The sequence below is a fragment of the Camelus dromedarius genome, chromosome 26 (assembly GCF_036321535.1).
Source record: "Camelus dromedarius isolate mCamDro1 chromosome 26, mCamDro1.pat, whole genome shotgun sequence".
In the NCBI taxonomy this organism is placed as follows: Eukaryota; Metazoa; Chordata; class Mammalia; order Artiodactyla; family Camelidae; genus Camelus; species Camelus dromedarius.
The window spans coordinates 13,374,371-13,394,196 of record NC_087461.1 but is presented as its reverse complement, the minus strand read 5'-3'; the positions used below and the strand labels follow the sequence as shown (position 1 = coordinate 13,394,196).

Genomic DNA, 19,826 nt, shown 5'->3' with positions numbered 1-19,826 from the left:
AATTAACCAGCAGCAATGTCTCAGTGTTAAGCACCTGATTTTGATCACATCATAGTTACACAGTAGCATGTACTTGTGTCTAGAAAATACACACCAAAGTATTTGGGGGTGAAACGGCACCGTAACAGCAAGTTATTCTCAAACGGTTCAAAACAAAAAAGTTCTCTGTCCTGTACTTGCAATTTTTCCATGAGTTTAAAAAAAAAACTACCCCCCAAAAAATACTTTAAGTCATCTTTACTACTTAGTCATAAAAATGAGAATCAGACTTTTTTTAAGCTCACTGATTCAGTAATCAATGAGCTAGTAATTTAGTGATCAATGTTCCATTAATCTAGAGGAACACAACCAAATAAGATTTCTCTAAAAAAAAAAAACGTACAGTGATTTTTTTTTATCAACTGAAATTAAAAGAGGACAGCCCCATTCAAAACTGACCAATTCTAATGGCTCTGAAGTCTCTGCAATGAGCTTCTTTGAAGAGATTCTGTGACCTTCCACTGTAACTCCCTTCCCTTTTACTTGCTGAATAAATGGGTGCACACACGCCAGGTACCAGGACTACAGCAATGATCACAGCAGAACCCTACGGAGGGCAGACACTGTATAGGACAAATTATGTCATTCTGATAACAAATGCTATGAAAGCAAAGTATAGGATGCTATAAAAAAGAGAATTCGAATAATATGTGCGCAGGTGGGAGGCAGGACAGAAAGGAGCATTAGGGAAAACCCACCTTTTAATAGAATTTTATAAAATTTAGGGTGGGAGTTAGCCAGGTGAAACATGCCTATAACAATGTGAGCCAGGACACTGACATGCAGAGAGATATATCCTCCCCGGAACTTAGAAGTCCAGGATGGGTTAGAAGAGGTAAGGCTAAAAATAAAAGCAGGTGCCAGGCCATTAAAGAGCCTTAAGTGCTGTTGAAAAGATTTTAAGATATTTTTCCTTGCCGGCACTGATTTTCAAACTTTTTTGCTGTTCAATCCTAATTTCAAGTCAACTCTTACACAGAATCTCAGTGAACAAAAGCAGCGCTGTCTGAAGTGGAAAGAGGGCGCTTTAGAACCTCACCAACCGAGCCTCCTGCTTCCCTAAGTCAGGGCGAAGGCGGGGGGTGGGGGTGGGGGCAGTATCAGAACCAACACACGGAGGGCTCTATTAGCCAGACTTCCACTCAGAAACCGATGAAACAGTCCAATTTAAGAAGTTCCAAGAGCACTTATAACACAGAGGAACTAAACACAAAGGAATGGTGAGGGAAAGGGGAACAGAAAGGAAGGTAAGAACTAGTGGCAGTGGTAGGAACAGCACCCCTAAATCTAAAAGGACAAGGACAGGAGGGATTGTCAGAACTGGGAAGAGACAGTCACATAGAAAAGGCCACCTGGAGGGGAATAACGACTTGCCTTGGGATACAGCCAGCCCACACGGAAGAAATCATGTAGAAAACCATGGAAATAAGTATTCTGAGCTCGTCTTCCTCACTGCCTACGACCTGCCCATGGCCACACTGGCTGCACTCTGTCTCAAGCCAGAAGTCACAGATGCCCACTGACATAATCTGCACAGTAAGCCTCCCAGGCAAAGACCAGGGCGGAGACAGCAGATCAGGAGGATCAAACAAGTTATCTCATGTAGGAGTAGGAGCAGGCACAGAAGTACTAGGAAAGATCAAACCTAGCCTTCTGGAACCAAGGACAAGGTTTCCATGAGGCAAGACGAGGCCTAAAAAACGAGCAGGAGTTACCCAGGCAGAGGAACTCGGGAAGACAGACACTGCGAGCAATGACATTACAGAGGCTGGCACACTAAACGAGTGAGGAGGTTTGAAGCAGGGTGTGGAGGGAGGGAAAGGAATGACGCTAGAGAGCGAAGGGGAGACAAGATCATGCTGGTGTCAGTAACACGAAGGCAAGGTTTAAGGACTGACATACTGTCCTCTGATAGAGGTGGGTGTGCATTTTTAATAAAGGTAAAAGGCACAGAGACTTTCTTTTTAATGGTAAAAGTCAATTCTCGCTCCTATTTGCTGACCAGCTCCTGCCTGGTTCTCACCAGCACTGCAAGGCAGAGTAAGAGTGAGAAGAATCAAACCCTGATAATTACAGCTTCTAATCCACTTCAGCATTTTTTTTAAATTTAATTCTCACGCTTGGACTTTTTCAGAGAACAGATAGGCAAAAATATTTTCAGTGACCACATTAAGTACTCTGTTTAAGATTCTGAACCAAATCATTGATAATTCAAAATTTACACTAGGGTACATTCATTTTTCTTGGAAATGGAGAACTTTCTAAAAACAACACTGATACCTCTGCCATATTCCCAAAGGACTACAGACTTTCTAAAGTGCCACACTGATAATTTAAAGACTTGAGGATCTACTCCTTGCCATACTCTATGGGAGACACTAGGGACATGGTGATGAACCAACCTCATACCAGTGAGGTTCCTGTCATCCTTAAACTTACCTCTAACAGAAGGAGGAAGCATTATATAAGTAAACATACAAATAAACACAATCACAAATTTGTCACGTGTGACAAACAAAAACAAGACCAAGATAAAGAAAAAAATACTTGTAGATTTAGAACAAAGACATCATTTCTGCTTTTTGCAAAAGCAACATCCGTGGAGTAGGAGGAGATAAAACCAAAGCACAATGGATTGAGGCATACGTATGTTTCGAGGAAGAAGTTGCTACAAGTTCACAGATTCAAGAACTTACGCTGTGAACTGTCAAGAGAAAAGAAGTAATATCTCAAAGGGTATGTATGTTAAAGGAAGGTTTTTTTTTTAAGATGGGAAAAAAACAAAATATGCTTTATGCTGACTAGAAGGGGGAATGCAAGAGGGGGTGAATATAAGAGAAAGAATGGATGGTCAGCTATGATGACTAATAATGCCAACATCTTACATCCCTGGGTTAGGCTAAATGCTTTACATGCAATTCTTTATTTCATCTCTAGGGTCAGCACAATTGTCCCAACTGTGCACATGAGAAAACTAAACTCAAACAAGTTAGGTAACCTGAACAAATCACATGCTGGCAGAACTGGGACTCAAACCCAGGTCTCTGTGACTTCAAAGCAGACCATACAGCGCTGATCTCATTTTTTTCTTGAGGGGGACGTAACTGGGTTTGTTGTTGTTGCTTAGAGGAAGTACTGGGATTGAACCCAGTACCTTGTGCATGTTAAGCTTGCACACTCTGCCACTGAGCTATAATGCTCTTCCCCACAAAAATACTTTTCAAACCAACTCTTAAGCACCAGTTACTACATACTGAGGACACAGAGATGAGGAGGAGCTCGGGTTGCGCAATCGGTCAGCGCATGGTCCTTATGGAGATGAATAAAACATGGCCTTTACCTTTACAGAGAGAGCAAGGGGGAGACAGACATGTACCTCACGTCACTAATAAAAGCAGGAACAAGTAGGACGGCACAGTGCAAAGACTCAGTAACTCTACCCTGGGCTAATCAGTGAGGACTTCAGATGGTGCTTGTGTTAAGCAGAACAGAGACGGAACAAGTTAATTCCAAGTAAGACAAACAGATTACGGAAAAGCAAAGAGGAACAAAATTGCATGCCGTGTTTGGAACACTTCAAGAAGTTAAGCGTAGCAGGAATGTGATGAGAGCTGGAAGAAACCAGACCAAGGGGCCTTTTAGGCCATGCTAAGATGTCTGAAGTTTAAATCACAGGAAGTGAAATACCATTTCCAGGCTCTGTAACAAGATTAGGCAACTGTAAAGACTCAGAAACTGATTAGGGGGTTCCAGCTGCACCGGGTGAATGGCTTACAGACAACCCAAAGATCAGAAGATCTGGAGAGAGACATCCAAACCAGCTACTTACAATCAGACTAGAAGAAAGGAGGTTCCAAAGCTCCTTTCTTAGAAAAGAGCCCTTATTCTAAGTGAGATGAGAGCAATCCCTTGTTATACTATTTGTTAATGAGGACAGAACTAAAAAATGGTTTAACCTAAACTTTGTGATCAACAGGGAGGGGTTTGGAGGCTTGCTCCCTCAATACTGCAGACTATTTGAGGCAGAACGTGGGCTTGGGTGATTCATTTCTCCAGAAACATATTGAACAGAGGCAAGATGGCCTGTTGTTTGCCTTGAAAGTAAAGAACAGAGTCTCCAATATCCAAAGGATACTCTTTCCTTTGCTTCAGAGCTTAATCACATCAGTCTGCCATCTGATGATGCTGAAAGAAGACTGATTCTCTCTTGTTCTGTTAAGCACGGTGCTCTGATTCAGGAGCTGTATGTGTATTTCCCACCAAGCAGATGTGAGCAGCACAGAAAAAGCAAAAGGACCTGTCTACCCCACTAACGCATCACAAGCCATCCTTTTAGCCTCGTCAAGGAAACCAAATCAAAGGGAAATGAACTGTAATTCAGAACTTCACATTTACTTTTCAGAATTAACTTCCAGGTACATTCCTTATTCCTACATCCTCATCACCCTGAACAAGCCATCGCGTCTCTGTCTAATGCCATTTCCTCCAGCTTGAGTGCACCTGCACCCCAAGTCAAGATGATACATGCACAGGCTCCCTTCAAACCCCAACTTAAATGTCACTCCTTCAACACCGCCCAAACTATATGCCCCCTTCAAATGTTTAGTAAATACTTCCATGTATTGTACTTAATAGCATACACATCAACCCCTCTTAAATGAAAACTGTAACACTCACTAAATGCTTAGTATCTGGTGGGTTTCGTGCTAGGTTCTAGAAGTTTAGAAACTGAATAAGAATATAATCTTCTGCCTTTCAAAAACTCCCCAACTACAATAAAAACCAATGCAACCTAGTAAATGTAGCCTGTCACGTGCTTCAAGTGCTAAGGGACTGTGGGTGACATCCATGCATGCTGCGAGACTAGCTCACCTGATCTTCATTTCATCCTCCCCACCCTCACCCCAGGAGCACCTTCCTGAAGCAACTAAAAAGCTAAAAACACCCTTTTCTTCTCAGAGCTAGGCTTCCAGATACAGTTTCTCATCTGTCAAAGAAACACACTTTCCTGGGATATGGAAATTGAGAGTGAGATAGAGATCTCTTCCTACCCCTTTTTTTTTTTATTACTTTCTGTTGGCAAACAAGTCAAGAAATGAGATTTTTTTTTTTTGAAGTGGAGCTTCTATCCACTCTCTAACGGTTCGGATGTTGAGGAGCAACTGCCGTGCAAGCAACAGCTGGACTCCACATCTCAAAGCCCAGTCAGCAGCTGCGTGAGGGTCAGGAGGCAGCACGGCAGCAGATTTCCAAGTTTGGTTTGAAATCCCCAAATCAAGTTCTTCAACTCAGTGATTCCATTGATGGCACCATCAGAGGTTACAGCTTCCCTAGTGTGTCAGTTCTTACAGTGCTGGGGGTTATTCATGGAGACCTAATTTCCGCTTAAAACACCTAGAGTGGTTTCTGTTTCCTGGACCTTGATTCGTTCATCCTAAACAAGTAATGACTTGCAGGGAGGAAGCACACCAACAAGGAGGGGAAGTACAAGAGACCAGCAAACTGCCAAGTGTAGCTTAGGATACAGAAGAAAAAATACTGAAGAATGAAACTAGAATCAGTCTTTTGAAATTCCCTTTAGCCATAAAAAGTTTCAAACCCCTGAATTCAGGCTTGGTCAAACAAAGAAATAGTCATTTGTCCAACATGTACATCACCTAAGGGTTGATCTGGCAAATACCCAAGTAAATTTGATCTTCAGTTTTGGTCACTTTTGCCCATTTCTTCATAGGTCTAATAATTACATACACCCTGTACGTGGTAAACGATATCTGATAGAAACTCTAAATCCTGCTGTAGTCCTCAGAAAAGTGTTGTGTAAACTTAACTGAACTTAAACTCCAAACTGTCTCCTCTAAGAGGGTAGCAGCTGAAATCTCTGTTCACTTCTCTGAGCCTTGGCTGGCATTTTTGCAGTTTGCTCCACACGTGCGTAGTTCAGGGCCAGACTGTGATATGGGCAAACTCTTACTACAAAACTGGGGGCTCCCTCTCTCAGGTCTCTTTCCTCTGATTTCTAGTTGTTGTCACCATGAGCTCTGCCCCCTGGTTCATCAAGCAGGGTGCAGTTTTCAATCTGAGTTTTACTTTCCTAACATGATGTCAACTGGCTATAAAACAGCAAACCCATCAGGGTTGGCAGTGGGAGTAGAATGGGGATCTGACTTGCCACTGGCATCTGAGGTCAAGGCAGTGTTGACTCCAGGGGCTTAGTGTCAGAACAGTACTGCGGTATACCAGTTGGCATCAGAACACCAGCCCTTCGTGGAACTTTTTCATCATTTCTTATAATAGCTAACTTCTATATGCTGAGGATACAGAAGGAACGAAGCCATAAATTTGCAGAATCTGCATCATCATGCAGTCTGCACAAGTCCTATTCCTCACAATTCCTAGCTCATTCAGAAAACATCAGCAAATCAACCTGCAGAAAAATTACCTTAAAAAAAAAAGCTACCTACCGTTAAGTAGTTGGAGAAACCAGTATCAAACCCCAAGAACATTTTTCAAATTCTTTGAAATAACTGTCTAACACTATCTGAGGGCTCAGCAAACTTCTTCTGGACAGAGTCAGAGAGTAACAATTTTAGGCTTTGTAGGCCAAATGATCTCTGTCGTTAACTACTCAACTATGTCACTGTAGTGGTGAAAGTAGCCATAGCAATATGTAAACAAAGGAACACTGCTATGTTCCAATAAAACTTTATTTACAAGAATGGGGGAAGGGCTGTATTCAGCCTACATGGATCAGTTTACTGATCCCTGCACTAGATTATTTAAATAAATATAAATCATTTAGTCATCTGATGGCATGCATCTCTAGTACCACACCAAAAACTAATAACTGTCTCTTAGAAACAAGGTAAGTACATTTTCTTTAAAAAAAGTTAATATACATATATTTTAATGATACAAATCATATTAACATAAATATAGCTAATACACACGCACACATACATACATAAAAGGGTGGAAGGAGAGAGGACCAAAGCTTTATCACAAATCTTTGTTACATTTTAGAGTATTTTTATTTAACCTCAAAATTTTCAGATAATGCATAATACATATCAAAATTCAAAAATTGCCTCAACCAACATAAAAGCTCACATTAAGTACCAGGTACTATGCTAGGTGCTCTAAGAGTCCATGGCAGAATACAAAATGTTTATCCACATAGGAATTGAGAGAATTTTATTTTAGATAATAGTAAGATAAAGTCTACTGCCAAAACAAGGTTTAGCCCCTTAACTCCCTCAAATAAACATGTATGTGCTCTGTAGCATGCACTTACAGAGAATAATCTGTACCCCATCTTACTACACCTTTACTATAGCTTGCTCCTCTCTAAATTCACCTTGTTAATAACTATAATTAAAGCAAGAATGCTTCATTAATCTGAGTTAATAAAGGTGTCCTCCCTCCAAAAAGGAGGTGAGGAAATTTGCCCTAAATCATTTGATTGTTGGGCCTTAATCTTTACAAGAAAAACAATGGAAAGTTAGCAACTGTTTAGGTTGGATATCAGTTTTTTGGGGGGTGGGGGGGTAATTAGTTTATTTCTTCATGGAGGTACTGGGGATTGAACCCAGGATCTTGTGCGGGCTGAGCATAGTACCCTACCACTGAGCTATACCCTACCCCCCGTCAGATATCAGTCTTAATAAAGTTGAAGATGAAAAATACTATTTTGTTAGGAAAGTTGAGAAATTTTTCATGTTTTCCTCATGATTTTAAGGATATTATACAATTTCATAATACCCTTTAAAAATATTTTTAAATCATGAAAATGACAAGAACCAGCTTCTACAGATTCCCAGTCATACCGCATTTAGAACTACTTTCTTATAGCATGTCAGTTTCCTAATCCGCTGCAACAAATTACTAGAAGCTTAGTGACTTAAAACAATAGAAAGTTTTTCTACTACAGTTCTGGAGGCCAGAAGTCCAAACTGAGTTTTACAGGACTAAATCAAGGTGTTGAAAGGACCATGCTCCTTTAGAAGGTTTCAGGGGAGAGTGTTTCCCTTGCTTCTCCAAGCTTCTTCCATTGGAATACTGAATAGGGCAGTTAATAGATTTTTCTCACGGTAAATCAGCCAATCAAGTGAGAGCTACTGAATGTTCCTAGCCATGGGGTACTAAACATACCGTGCTTTCTCATTTTAAGTAACACCCAACAATCTGTATTATATCCTTCTACCATTTCTTCCCAGATTCTGATGAATAGTTTATATCCGTAAGAGCCAACAAAAAGTATAAAAGTGACAGCGCTAAAGGTGGACATAATGGTGCTTAATTAGTTTGCTAGGGCTGTATAGTGTGACACTAAGCTTTTGATTCCTGAGGTATCTATTTCAAAGACATCCATCTCAAATAAACATATTGCCAGCTGAGCTACTAGCAAAACAAAACAACTAAATATGGAACCAGGTCACACCCACTCATGAAGTTTCCCCTTTAGAAAGCCCTGAGTAACCCAGATAACTGACTGCTTGAATGAACCTGCTCTTCCCTTCCTGCGCCCCAGTTTCCACTCTTATGCTTTCAATTCCCCAATAAAGAGTAAACCCACAAAATCCTAGACACCACACCAGCGTATACTTATAAAGGCAGAGCCCCAGGTCCATGCTCGCCCCCTTTCTCCCTACCAGTGGCCTTGCTGTGTGGCCCTTGGCCATGCCAGGTATAACAGGAACTTCTGTGACTAACAAGTCTTGCTCTTCTAAGCTCCCTGATGGCTTTGCAGAGGTGGTCCTGAATCATAATAAGAACCATGAGGATAGATCCAGCCATAAAACAGCCTATTGGGGGGGGGGGCCGAGGAGGAATGAGGAAGGGGATGGAATGTCTGTGGGACTTGCTATGAGTAAACACGGGAAGGGCAAGTGCATCAGGCATTCCTAGCCAAGAAAGCACAACAGGCTGCCGTAACAAAGTCGTACAGACTAGGAGTTTGAAACATCAGAAATTTCTTTTCTCGTAATTCTAGAGCCTAGGAGCCCAAGATTAACTCCAAGATCAACACGTCGACAGGGCTGGTTTCTTCGTAGGCACTTTCTCTCTGGTTGTAAAGGTCTTCTTCTCTAGGTCTTCCTTCTGTGTGTCTCTGTCCTAATCTCCTCTTACAAAGACACCAGTCATACTGGATTAGGGCCCACCTAATGACCTCGTCCTAACTTACTTACCTCTTTAAAGACCCAACCTCCAGATAGTTACATTCTGAGGTAATGGAGGTTAGGATTTCAATGTATGAATTCTAGGGTAAAGCAACTCAGACCACAACAAGCGCCAAAGAAGAGTAACATGCCTCATCTTGAAATATCTTTAAGAAACTAAAATAAATATCAAAAGGCCATTAGGAATTAGCCATTAGAAATCCCTTGATATTACAGGTAAGAGTACCAAAAATATCACAAAAGTCAGTAAGAATGGACCAAGAATTATATAACAAAAAGTCAGAAGAAACTATAGATGGAGATGTAATACAAATCTGGAATTTTTTTTTAAATGGAAGTATGATGGCTGGTATATTACATTGGGACTACATACTATAGAGATTAAATTATGGTAACTCCATAATGCAACAGTTTCTCCAACTGTGATCTAAAGACTCTTGGGGTCCCCAAGATTCTGCCTTTTCTAACTGTGTATCTGTGTGAAGCCAAACTTCCTTCACATACTTCAACCAAAACAACAAACCACAAAATACTGAATGCAAAAATAGATGAGAATCCAGCTTTTTCTTATTTATTTTTATTTTATTAACAAGACATTAAAAAGATTTGTGGAGATGACACAAACAGATAGAAAGATACACTATGTTCTTGGATTAGAAGAATCAATATTGTTAACATGACCATACTACCCAAGGCAACCTATACCAGGGAACCTTCCTACACTGTTGGTAGGAATGTAAATCAGTGCAGTCACTGTGGAGAACAGTATGGAGGTTCCTTAAAAAACTAAAAATAGAACAACCATATGATCCAGCAATCCCACTCATGGGCATATATCTGGAGAAAATTCTACTTTGAAAACATACATGTTCATAGCTGCACTACTTGCAATAGCCAAGACGTGGAAGTAACTTAAATGTCCATTGACAGATGAATGGATAAAGATGTGGTATATATATGCCCAACGGAACAGTACTCAGCAATAAAAAAAACCAATAATGCCATTTGCAGCAACATGAATGATCTAGAGATTATCATACTAAATGAAGTAAGTCAGAGAAACCAAGTATCGTATATCAATTACATATGGAGTCTTAAAAAGTGATGCAAATGAACTTGTTTACAGAGTAGAAACAGACTCACAGATGTGGAGGGCAAACTTGTAGCTGCCAAGGGGGGAGGCAGGACAGTTCGGAATTTGGGATTAACAGATATACACTGCTATGTATAGGATGGACAGACAACAGGGATCTACTGTGTAGCACAGGGAACTGTATTCAGTATCTTGTAATAACCTATAATGGGAAAAAAATCTGAAAAGAATATATATATATACACACACATATAAAACTGAACTGCTTTGCTGTATACCTGAAATATTATAAATCAGCAATACTTCAATAAAAAATTAAAACAAAGATAGATAAAAAAATAAAAAAGATTTATGGAAATCTTAAAACAACACCATGCACAATTTTCTTTGAATGAGTTATTTTTCATTAAAATGTTATTTGTGTTAACAAGTAAGGGCTTATTGTTAAGTGAGTTAAATATTTTTAACTTACCAGTAAAAATATTAAACTATTTTTAATTTAACACTTTATTATTTTCTGATATGATAAACACTAAAAGAACTGCCAACAACATAAACCAAAGCCCTTCTGGAGCCTCAATAATTTAAGATGTTAATGAAGTCTGAGAGCAAAACGTTTGAGAATTCAGAGCATTTAATTCAGTGAGCACTTCCATTGCGGGAACCCATTCTATCACCCCAGCACCAACTAAATCTGCCTACTTAGCCAAACTTAGGTTTACCCAGGATTTAAAAAACAGTCTTTTCATAGTGATAAGAGTCAATTCATCAACAGGACATTGCAAGCCTAAGCACTTCTGCACCTAATAACTCAGCGTCAAAATACACGAAACAAAAAAGGATAAAAACGCAAGAAATAGACTAACTCAAAATTACAGTTGGAGATTACTTTCCTCAATAACTAATAAAACAAGTAGCCAGGAAATCAGTAAGGATATAGAAAAATTAAACAATATTATCAATCAACTTTTAACTAACGAGATTTATAGAACATTCCACCCAAGTGTAACAAAAAACATGGAAAAAACACATTCTTCTCAAGTGCATACCAAACATTTACCAAGACAGACTATATACTGGGTTATAACACAATTCTTAATAAATTTTAAAGGACTGAGATCATATAAAGAATATTTTCTGACTACCAGGGAATTAAATTAGAAATCAAAAGCAGAAAAGGCCTTTGGAAAAAAAATCTTGAAATATTTGTAAAGTAAATGACACATTTCCAAAAAACCCTTGGACCAGAGAAGAAATTGAAAAGCAGAATCAGAAATTATTTTGAGCTAAATGAAACAAAAGCACAACATATCTAAATTTGTAAGATACAGATAACACACTATTTCAAGGCAAATTTATAGACCTAAAACATTTATATTAGAAAAGACAAAGGCTCTCAGTGACCTCAGCTTTTACCTTAATAAAGTATAAAATAAGAATAAATTAATCCCGGGTAAGGGGGGAAAAAAAAGAAATAATTGAGATCAGAATGAAAATAATGCAACAGAACAAAAATCAATTCCATACACACTTTTCCATAAAACTGAAGAGCAGGAAATACTGTCTAACATATTTTATAAGACCAGCATTACACCAAAACCAAACAAAGACATTATGAGAAAGAAAAACTACAAACCCCTAACTCTCAGGAGGAAAGAAGCAAAAGTTCTTAACAAAATCTTAGCAAATTAAGTCTAATAATCTATGAGATGGATAATACATCACAGTCAAGTAGAGTTTATCCCAGGAAAGCAAGGCCAATTTTAACATTCCAAAACAACATGCAATTCACCATATTAACAGACAAAAAACATTTATTTATCTATATATAAAATCATTTTAACAGATGCACAAAAAAGTGACAAAATCCATCGTCCATTCCTCATAAGAAGTCAGCAAACTAGCAATAGAAGGCAACTTCCTCAACCTCATAGAAGAGTTATTTCTGAAAAAACTACAGACTATAATCATGCTTAATAGTAAAAGACAGAATGTTTTCCACTAACATAGGAACACAACAATGTCCAATTTTACTCCTCCTGTTCCACATTGTCTAAAAGCTTCTAACTAGTGCAGTATGGCCAAAAAAAGACAAAAAAAAGAAAAAGAAAGAAAAGAATTAAAAGTAAAATTATCTTTATTTTACAGACAACATGATCTTCTAAGTAGAAAATCCAATGGAATCTATACAACAGCTACTGTAACATTAAGTGACTTTAATAAGGATACAAAATCACTACATAAATATCAAGTATACTTCTGTAGATTCATACAGCCCTGGTGGGAATGTAAAATGGTATAATTATTTTGGAAAACAATTTGGCTCGAAACTCGGCTATAAAGTTAAACAGACATCTAGACATGTGGCATATCCATTTCACTCAGAGGTATTTAATTTACCCAAGAGAAATAAAAACATATGACTATATAAAAATATGTATGCAAATGTTCATAGAAGTTTTATTTGTAATAGGCAAAACCTGAAAACAAGACAGATGTCCATCAACATGTGAATGGATCGACAAAATGTGGAAAACTGGAAGAATACTCAGCAACAAAAAGGAGTGAACTATTTTTACACACGTTTGTGTTGAATCCCAAAATAATTATGCTGAGTGAAAGAAGCCAGACAAAAAAATAGTACATACCATATGACTCCATTTCTACAAAATTCTAGAAAACGTAAACTAACGCATAGTGACAGAAAGCGGAAAGATGGGATAACAAAGGAGTACAAAGAAATTTTGGGGGGTGTTCCTCGTCTTGAATGCATTGATAGTCTTGTGGGTAAACATGTGTACCAAAATTTATAAAATTGTATGCTTTAATTATGTGCAATTTATTTTACTTCAAAATAAGGTCTTAAAAGAAGAGCAGGATAAGTGCTTATGGTTGCACAACCATGTGACTATTCTTAATGCCAATGAACTATACACTTAAAAATGGCTTAAATGGTCAATTTCATGTTATGTATATTTTACCACAAAAAAAAAAAAATCAAAAAAAAAAAAAAAAAAGGAAGAGTAGGTTTACTCAACTCAAAGCTGAAGCTAAAAGTGATAATGACTAGTCAGTCAGAAAGACGATGGGTAAGGAATCCATATTTCCAGGCTATCTACTATGCTGTCAGTTAATTAAATGTGAATTTAAAGCTTTTTACAAGCTGTTACCTGTGAGATATGATTGATGGAAGACTCCATTCTCCGAAGCTGAGAGGCTTGGATGTCCAGCAACTGGAGTACATTGTTGGCCAATGCATTTATTTGATAAGCAACACTAGCTAAGGACTGGGTTGTGTAGGCTTTGGTCTCTTCTAAAGCTTTTCTCTTGTCTGTAGCCTGAAATAAGAACAAAAACAACCAATATTTATTTAGGTTAACATTCATTAACATTCTATAGAAAGGCAGGGCTACATTTTTTAATAGAAAAACCCAACTGAATCAAAAAATTTATCAAACTAATCTGATGAACCACAAAGGCATGTGTCCCAGGTCCTACTGCTCACTCTGCCTGCACCGACTTCCCCATGTGCCCCCTCAAGGCATTCTGTGTACCTCCTCCAGGACCTGTGAATAATAAACTTCTCTATTTCATTTTCTCTTGCAGTCTTTTGTTGCAACTTGTGCACACCATCCATGACACCCCAGGGCTCTACTTAACAACTGTTAATTTAACAAAAAAATCACAATATCCACTAGTCCAATGATATGGATTATATTCATTCTACCTTATATTCCTGTTTACATTAATCACCATCAGAAATCCAACCCCTCTGTTAACCACTATGACCAAGCTTCTCATCTCCACAAAAACTACTATGAATCTTACGATCCCATCCTTTACTCACCCATTCTCCCAAACTCCAGTACACAACTCAGAATGAGATAGTAAGAAATGCTCAGACACAAAGTTCAAAATAAAATTCAAAGACAAGTGGTATGGTGGATGGAGGGGGCAGGATGCAGAGTGGCCAGCAACTTGCATCACAATTAATATATAATCTAAAAATAAAGAAAAAAGGCCAAGAAGAGATAGAAATAACGGAACAGAAATCTAACAGTTCACAAAAAAGCAATGCAACCACTCTTAACTATTTTTTAAAATATTCAACCTCGCTCATTATAGAAAAGAAATGCAGATGCAAACTAAGATGAGATACTATTTCTCACCTATCCATCTGGCAAAAATCCAAAAGTAGGACAAGGTATTCTGCAAAGTTGTGGGGAAAGACTCTCTGATACACTGCTGGTGATATCCAGCAAAATTACACATGGATTTATTTTCTGTCCCAGTAGCCTCACTTTCAGGAATCTATCGCAAAGAATCACTGACAAAATATGTATGTAATTATGCATTACAGCACTATTGGCAATAGTAAACGACTAAAAACAACTGACATAACCATCAGTAGGGTTCTGGCTGAGTAAACTGATCTCCAAACAGTTGAGTACTATACTGCTGTAAGAAGGAATATCATAAAAGGGATATTGTTATTTTTATTGGGGGAGGAATTAGTTTTATTTATTTATACTGTATTTATTTTTTAATGGGGTACTGGGAATTGAACCCAGGACCTCTCATATGCTGAGTACACACTCTACCACTGAGCTACCCACCCTCCCTCCTGAGGGGTATTGTTATTAATACTACACTCCATCTCCAGAATACTGAAAAGGTGGAAATAAATAAGATAGAAAAAAGTATTTACAGAATGCTACTAATATTTAAGGACTGGGGAAAGATACAAAAATATATGCTTTTTTTTAAAAAAGGATAAACCACAACATCTTTAAAAAATAATTACATATGAGGTTGAGGGTAAATAGGTTGGCGAGAACACGGATAGGATTCTTTAAACATACCTTGTTTTTAAGACTTGTTTTTGGAATTATATAAATAACTTACACAATTATGAAATAAAATGAAATTTTAAAAAGGAACTCTGCAAAATTAAATATAAAGTTAATCAAATGAGCCTAATTGTGCATCCAATTAGTGGCTTAACCAGAGAGGAAATAACCTAGAAGTGGCTTCAAAGCACAGTCATTTGATTGTATATTCTTAATGAGGTTTAATCCTTAGGACAAAAACAATTGAAAGAGGAAAAAAAATACTGAAACTGTTTTCAGTCATTTTATTGCTGATGGTAGCTTCAGAATTATTATCCCAAGACTGTTGTTTGTATAGTGTGGCATAAAGCAAGTCATTAATAATGTCATTGAGAACAGATTTCTGGCATGGTTCAATAGAGATTCTGATGTAAGAAGAACGACATTAAGAAAAACCTGTACTTCTGGATTTAAACTGAAAGCATTAGTTTGAACCTAATTTGAATTTTATCATATGATATTATATATCAGTATCTTAGCTCCATCCAACAAAGAGGCCTAAATGTAAAATATGGTGACTGTAGTTGCTAACACTGTACTGCATAATTGAAATCTGCTAAAAGGGAGAACTTTAAAAAAAAAGATCTATGTGAAGTGATGAATGTATTAACTAACTAGTCTAGGGTATAGATTTAAACTTTATTTCCCAGCTTCCCTAAGAGCATGGTCATATAGCTCAGTATTGCCAATGGAATGATAGCAGAAATAGGTGCCATTTCCAGGCCTAGACACAAAAAGCTCCCGTGCATGTTCCGATGCAATGGTTAAAGCAAAATATAGCCCTACCAAAAAAATAAAGTTGTATTTAACAGAAAATATTTTACACTGCTTCCATTTTAAAATTAAATTTAAAATAATTAAAATTTTAAAATTCACTTTCTCAAACTAGCCATAAAGTGTTCAAGAGTCACATGCACATTGTGGCTACCTTCCTGGAGAGTGCAGTTCTAGTCACAGTTAATTTCCTCGTAGGTCATGAATTTAAAAGTTAAATCCACATAAGAATCACTGGTGTCACTTATTTCAGGTTTGTAAGCTTAGTATCCAATAGTTGGTCTCCTTCATTCTTTGATGCTTTTATTGTAAAACTACCAAACAGCCTTAGTATGTTCCAAAGGATCACTTTGGATTATAAACTAGAAGTCAAATAGCCAGCATTTCTCCAAGGAGCTACAACAGACCTTGTGAATCAATGACAGCAGTCTTCTTGAAAAAGTCTTCAATACTCTTAACTAATCATTATAGGTACTGACATGTGATACGTAACCCATTTGCCATCCCTGTCTTATATGCCACCGATGAAGTTTGCTTAAAATGGAAATAAACATATTCAGCTTTAAAAGAAAAACTTGTTTAAAAGAGCTAAACTCAAAATAAACAATGTAGCCAAGAACTAAACAGGAAATTCCTTAGATAACTGAATTTTCTGAACAGTCCCATATATAAAGCTAGCTCTCTTCTTCCTCCTGTTTCCACCTGTGGAAACCAGGCGTTACTGAGTTAGGATCTGCTAGCTGGAGTAAAGAACCTTTTCAAGGAATACCTACGCCTATTAAGTCCTTTTCTTGCCCCTCAAGGTGACTACACAGGCAAATTAATCTCATTTTTCACTGCCTAAGGTGGAAATTACTAGCTACAAGCACTCTCTCTCATACCTATACATTTATCTTTAGCCACACTACCTCTTTCTCTTTTGTTTTTTTTGAGGGGGGGTAATTAGGTTTATTTATTTCTTTATTTTTAGAAGAGGTACTGGGGATTGCACTGAGGACCTGTGCACACTAAGCATGCGCTCTACCACTTGAGCTATACCCTCTCTCTCCTCTCCCTCATTCTCAACCTTTACCTATTACCACAAGAAGAATCTTTCTTCCTCTATTACATGTAATTACTTGAACCCCAAAAGAGACAGAACAACCTTGTCATGACTATGCTTAAAAAGTAATACCCAGTAACTCTATTTAAAAATAAATAAAACCTAATTACCCTGCTCAAAAAGACAAAACAAAACTTTTAAGTAATGCATTCTAAACGAAAAGAAATACTTTATGGTTTAATTTTTGCCTGTTTTTTAACCAAAAAAAAAAAAAGAGACAGAGAGAATATAAATTTTAAAATATTTAATGTACCACAGTCCTATCATTCAAATAGACCATATTAACATTTTAGTGTATTTTCTTCAAGTCTCTTCTGTATACATGCATACAAGAATGTAAAAATGAACACATAGTCTGTAGTTATGTATCCTGCTTTTTTCATAATGTTTCATGGGCATCTCCCCATGTGCTATTCTTCCCTAGCATCTTTTTCAAAACATAGTTCTCAGTAACTTCATGATTATGGCAGTAATTATTAGTTGCCTACTCTCATTTTAATTCCTCTAATATTAAAACCTTGATTTTCATCAGCACATCAATGTATTGGGCCCTGTTAAAAAACAAGTTCAAATCCAACTCCTTCTAAATAACCAAACAAGAGGTAGCATTTAGTAGTTGTAAGAATTCCACGGAAAACATGTACAGAGAATTATAAATATCTCCTTCTGTGCCTCTGAGTAGTAGAGTCTAGTATATATAAAAGTAGAAAGAATAATATAACCCAATGTATCTGTCCCTCAACTTCAATAAACGTCACATTTAGTTTTCTGAAGTCACATTTTATTTGGTTTTATGTTTGCAAAGTTTTATATCTGAAATATATTAAAAATTAAGTGTCATTAATTTTAAGTGAAATCAGAACCCTTTTCTTAGAAAATATCTTAAAAATAAAGCATCTATTTTAACAGATATTCTTATATGAAATAAATACCAAAACACCAATAGTCACTCTGCTCTAGCTCCACCTTAAATCTGTTTTCCTCAAACACTAGTACTATTGATTTATTAAAAGCACTAAGTTTGTTTATTTTACAAGGCTAATAAAACTAATCGCTTTCTCCCAACTCTTCTCTGTGACATTTTAGCTGCATGAGTTCCGAATACTAAGCTACAAGCTAACTTTAAGAGCACCATTTCTAAGTCAGGACCCTACTTTATCAAAAGATGTCCTACATAGAAAACACAGCCTATACCTAGCACATATCCTGTAGTATTGGCCTGTTTAGTAACATTTCAGAAAAACAGCATGACTTAAAATGTTCTCTTTCTTACTCATCTTGAACCCTTGCTTAAGTCTGACAAGAGGACTGAAAATAATTTGCTTTCTTTGAGGAACAATAATTTCTCTGTGTCCTCACTGCAAGTGGTTTAATGATTCTGCTTAAGTAACAAAACAGGAGTCTCTTGTGCATTAAAAAAGTTTTCTGCCATCTTGCTTCTATGTCTTTGCCTTTCCTCCCACTCTTTCTAGAAACATTAACACATCATATTCTTTTTTAACAACCTTTAACTTAACTCTAATCCCAACTTCCCAGAAACTTTTCCAAAGTCACTATTTTTCCCACAGAATATTTCAAATGTTTAAATAAGGTTTTTCCAATTATATATATAGTGGAAGAAATTTCATGATAATCCACTAAAAAATAACCTACGCCTACCAAAAAATACCATATTTCAATGACTCCAACAAACCAACTGTCAGATACACTGTTTTTATGTATCACTCAGGAAAAAAATCTGCCAACTCAATTATGTCAGGATGGTTTCTTCTGAAGAACTTTTATTTTATACTTCCAGAAAATGCTCTTTGGGATTTATTTAAATGGTGAACTTCATATGCCACTCTTAATCATAGAGTAATACCTGCTATAGAGTTCATTTTCAAATTATCCGACTTACAAAACAAACCCCTTACACCTTTTATTGTGTATGTTCTTGACAGTTATGTCTATTCAGTTTCCTTAAATCAGAGCATCCCCTCCCAACCCTGACCTTTTTTTTCTTTCAAAACATACAACATTTTTTTTTTTAAACTCCAGGCTAATTGTCTTATAGGAAGTCCTTCAACCTTAAATCTGTCCAACTGTTTCCTCAAGATGTGATGCAGATTAAATACAGGCTGGAATACTACATAAGTGATGTTGTGAACCGCCCACTGCAAGTGATCCATCTTTTAAAATAAGGTTCCATCATTATTTCCAGGCTGTTCTCCCATGCTCTCGATACCAATTCTGCAAACTTTGATGCTGGAGTTATCTTAATTTTTTAAGATAATTTTAATGTTATCTTAATTTTTTTATCAAAAAAAAAATTTTTTTAAGACAAAACCCAAGACTCTCTTCTTTCCTCAAAAGGTCCTTAAGTGGTCTGTTGACAAGGTACAATAATCCAGTTATACTAACAGCAAAATCATCCAAATTCACTCAAGTGGGAACAATGACAACTGCTGCCTGGCTGGTAGCTTTTTAAGGACAACATTAATTGTAAAATGCACCCAGTTACAGACATGTTTAAACATGGGGGCGAGGAGAAGGTTTCTTAGAAATTGATAAAATACACTATGTAAGGAACACTTCTTGGTTTAAGGACTTTTTTTTAAAAGAAGTGTGTTAATGGGAAGGATTTAAAATGTCAACTTTTAATGTAACGGAAGAGTTTTACAGACAAAACATCTACTTTGGGAAGGGATAAATTTAGGAGTTTGAGATTTACAAATGTTAGCCACTATATTAAAAAAACAGATTTTTAAGTT

The 19,826-nt window shown here is 37.0% G+C and overlaps 1 protein-coding gene across 12 annotated transcripts in view; it reads right to left on the bottom strand.

Annotated features, from left to right (window-relative positions):
- Positions 1–19,826, bottom strand: part of ABI1 (abl interactor 1) — a 101,083-nt gene that overhangs the window by 47,704 nt on the left and 33,553 nt on the right. For all 12 annotated transcript variants that reach the window (XM_010995680.3, XM_010995670.3, XM_031444641.2 and 9 more), the window contains exon 2: positions 13,479–13,646. In XM_010995680.3, coding sequence (XP_010993982.1) covers positions 13,479–13,646 — 168 coding nt within the window. The remainder of the gene's footprint in view (positions 1–13,478; positions 13,647–19,826) is intronic.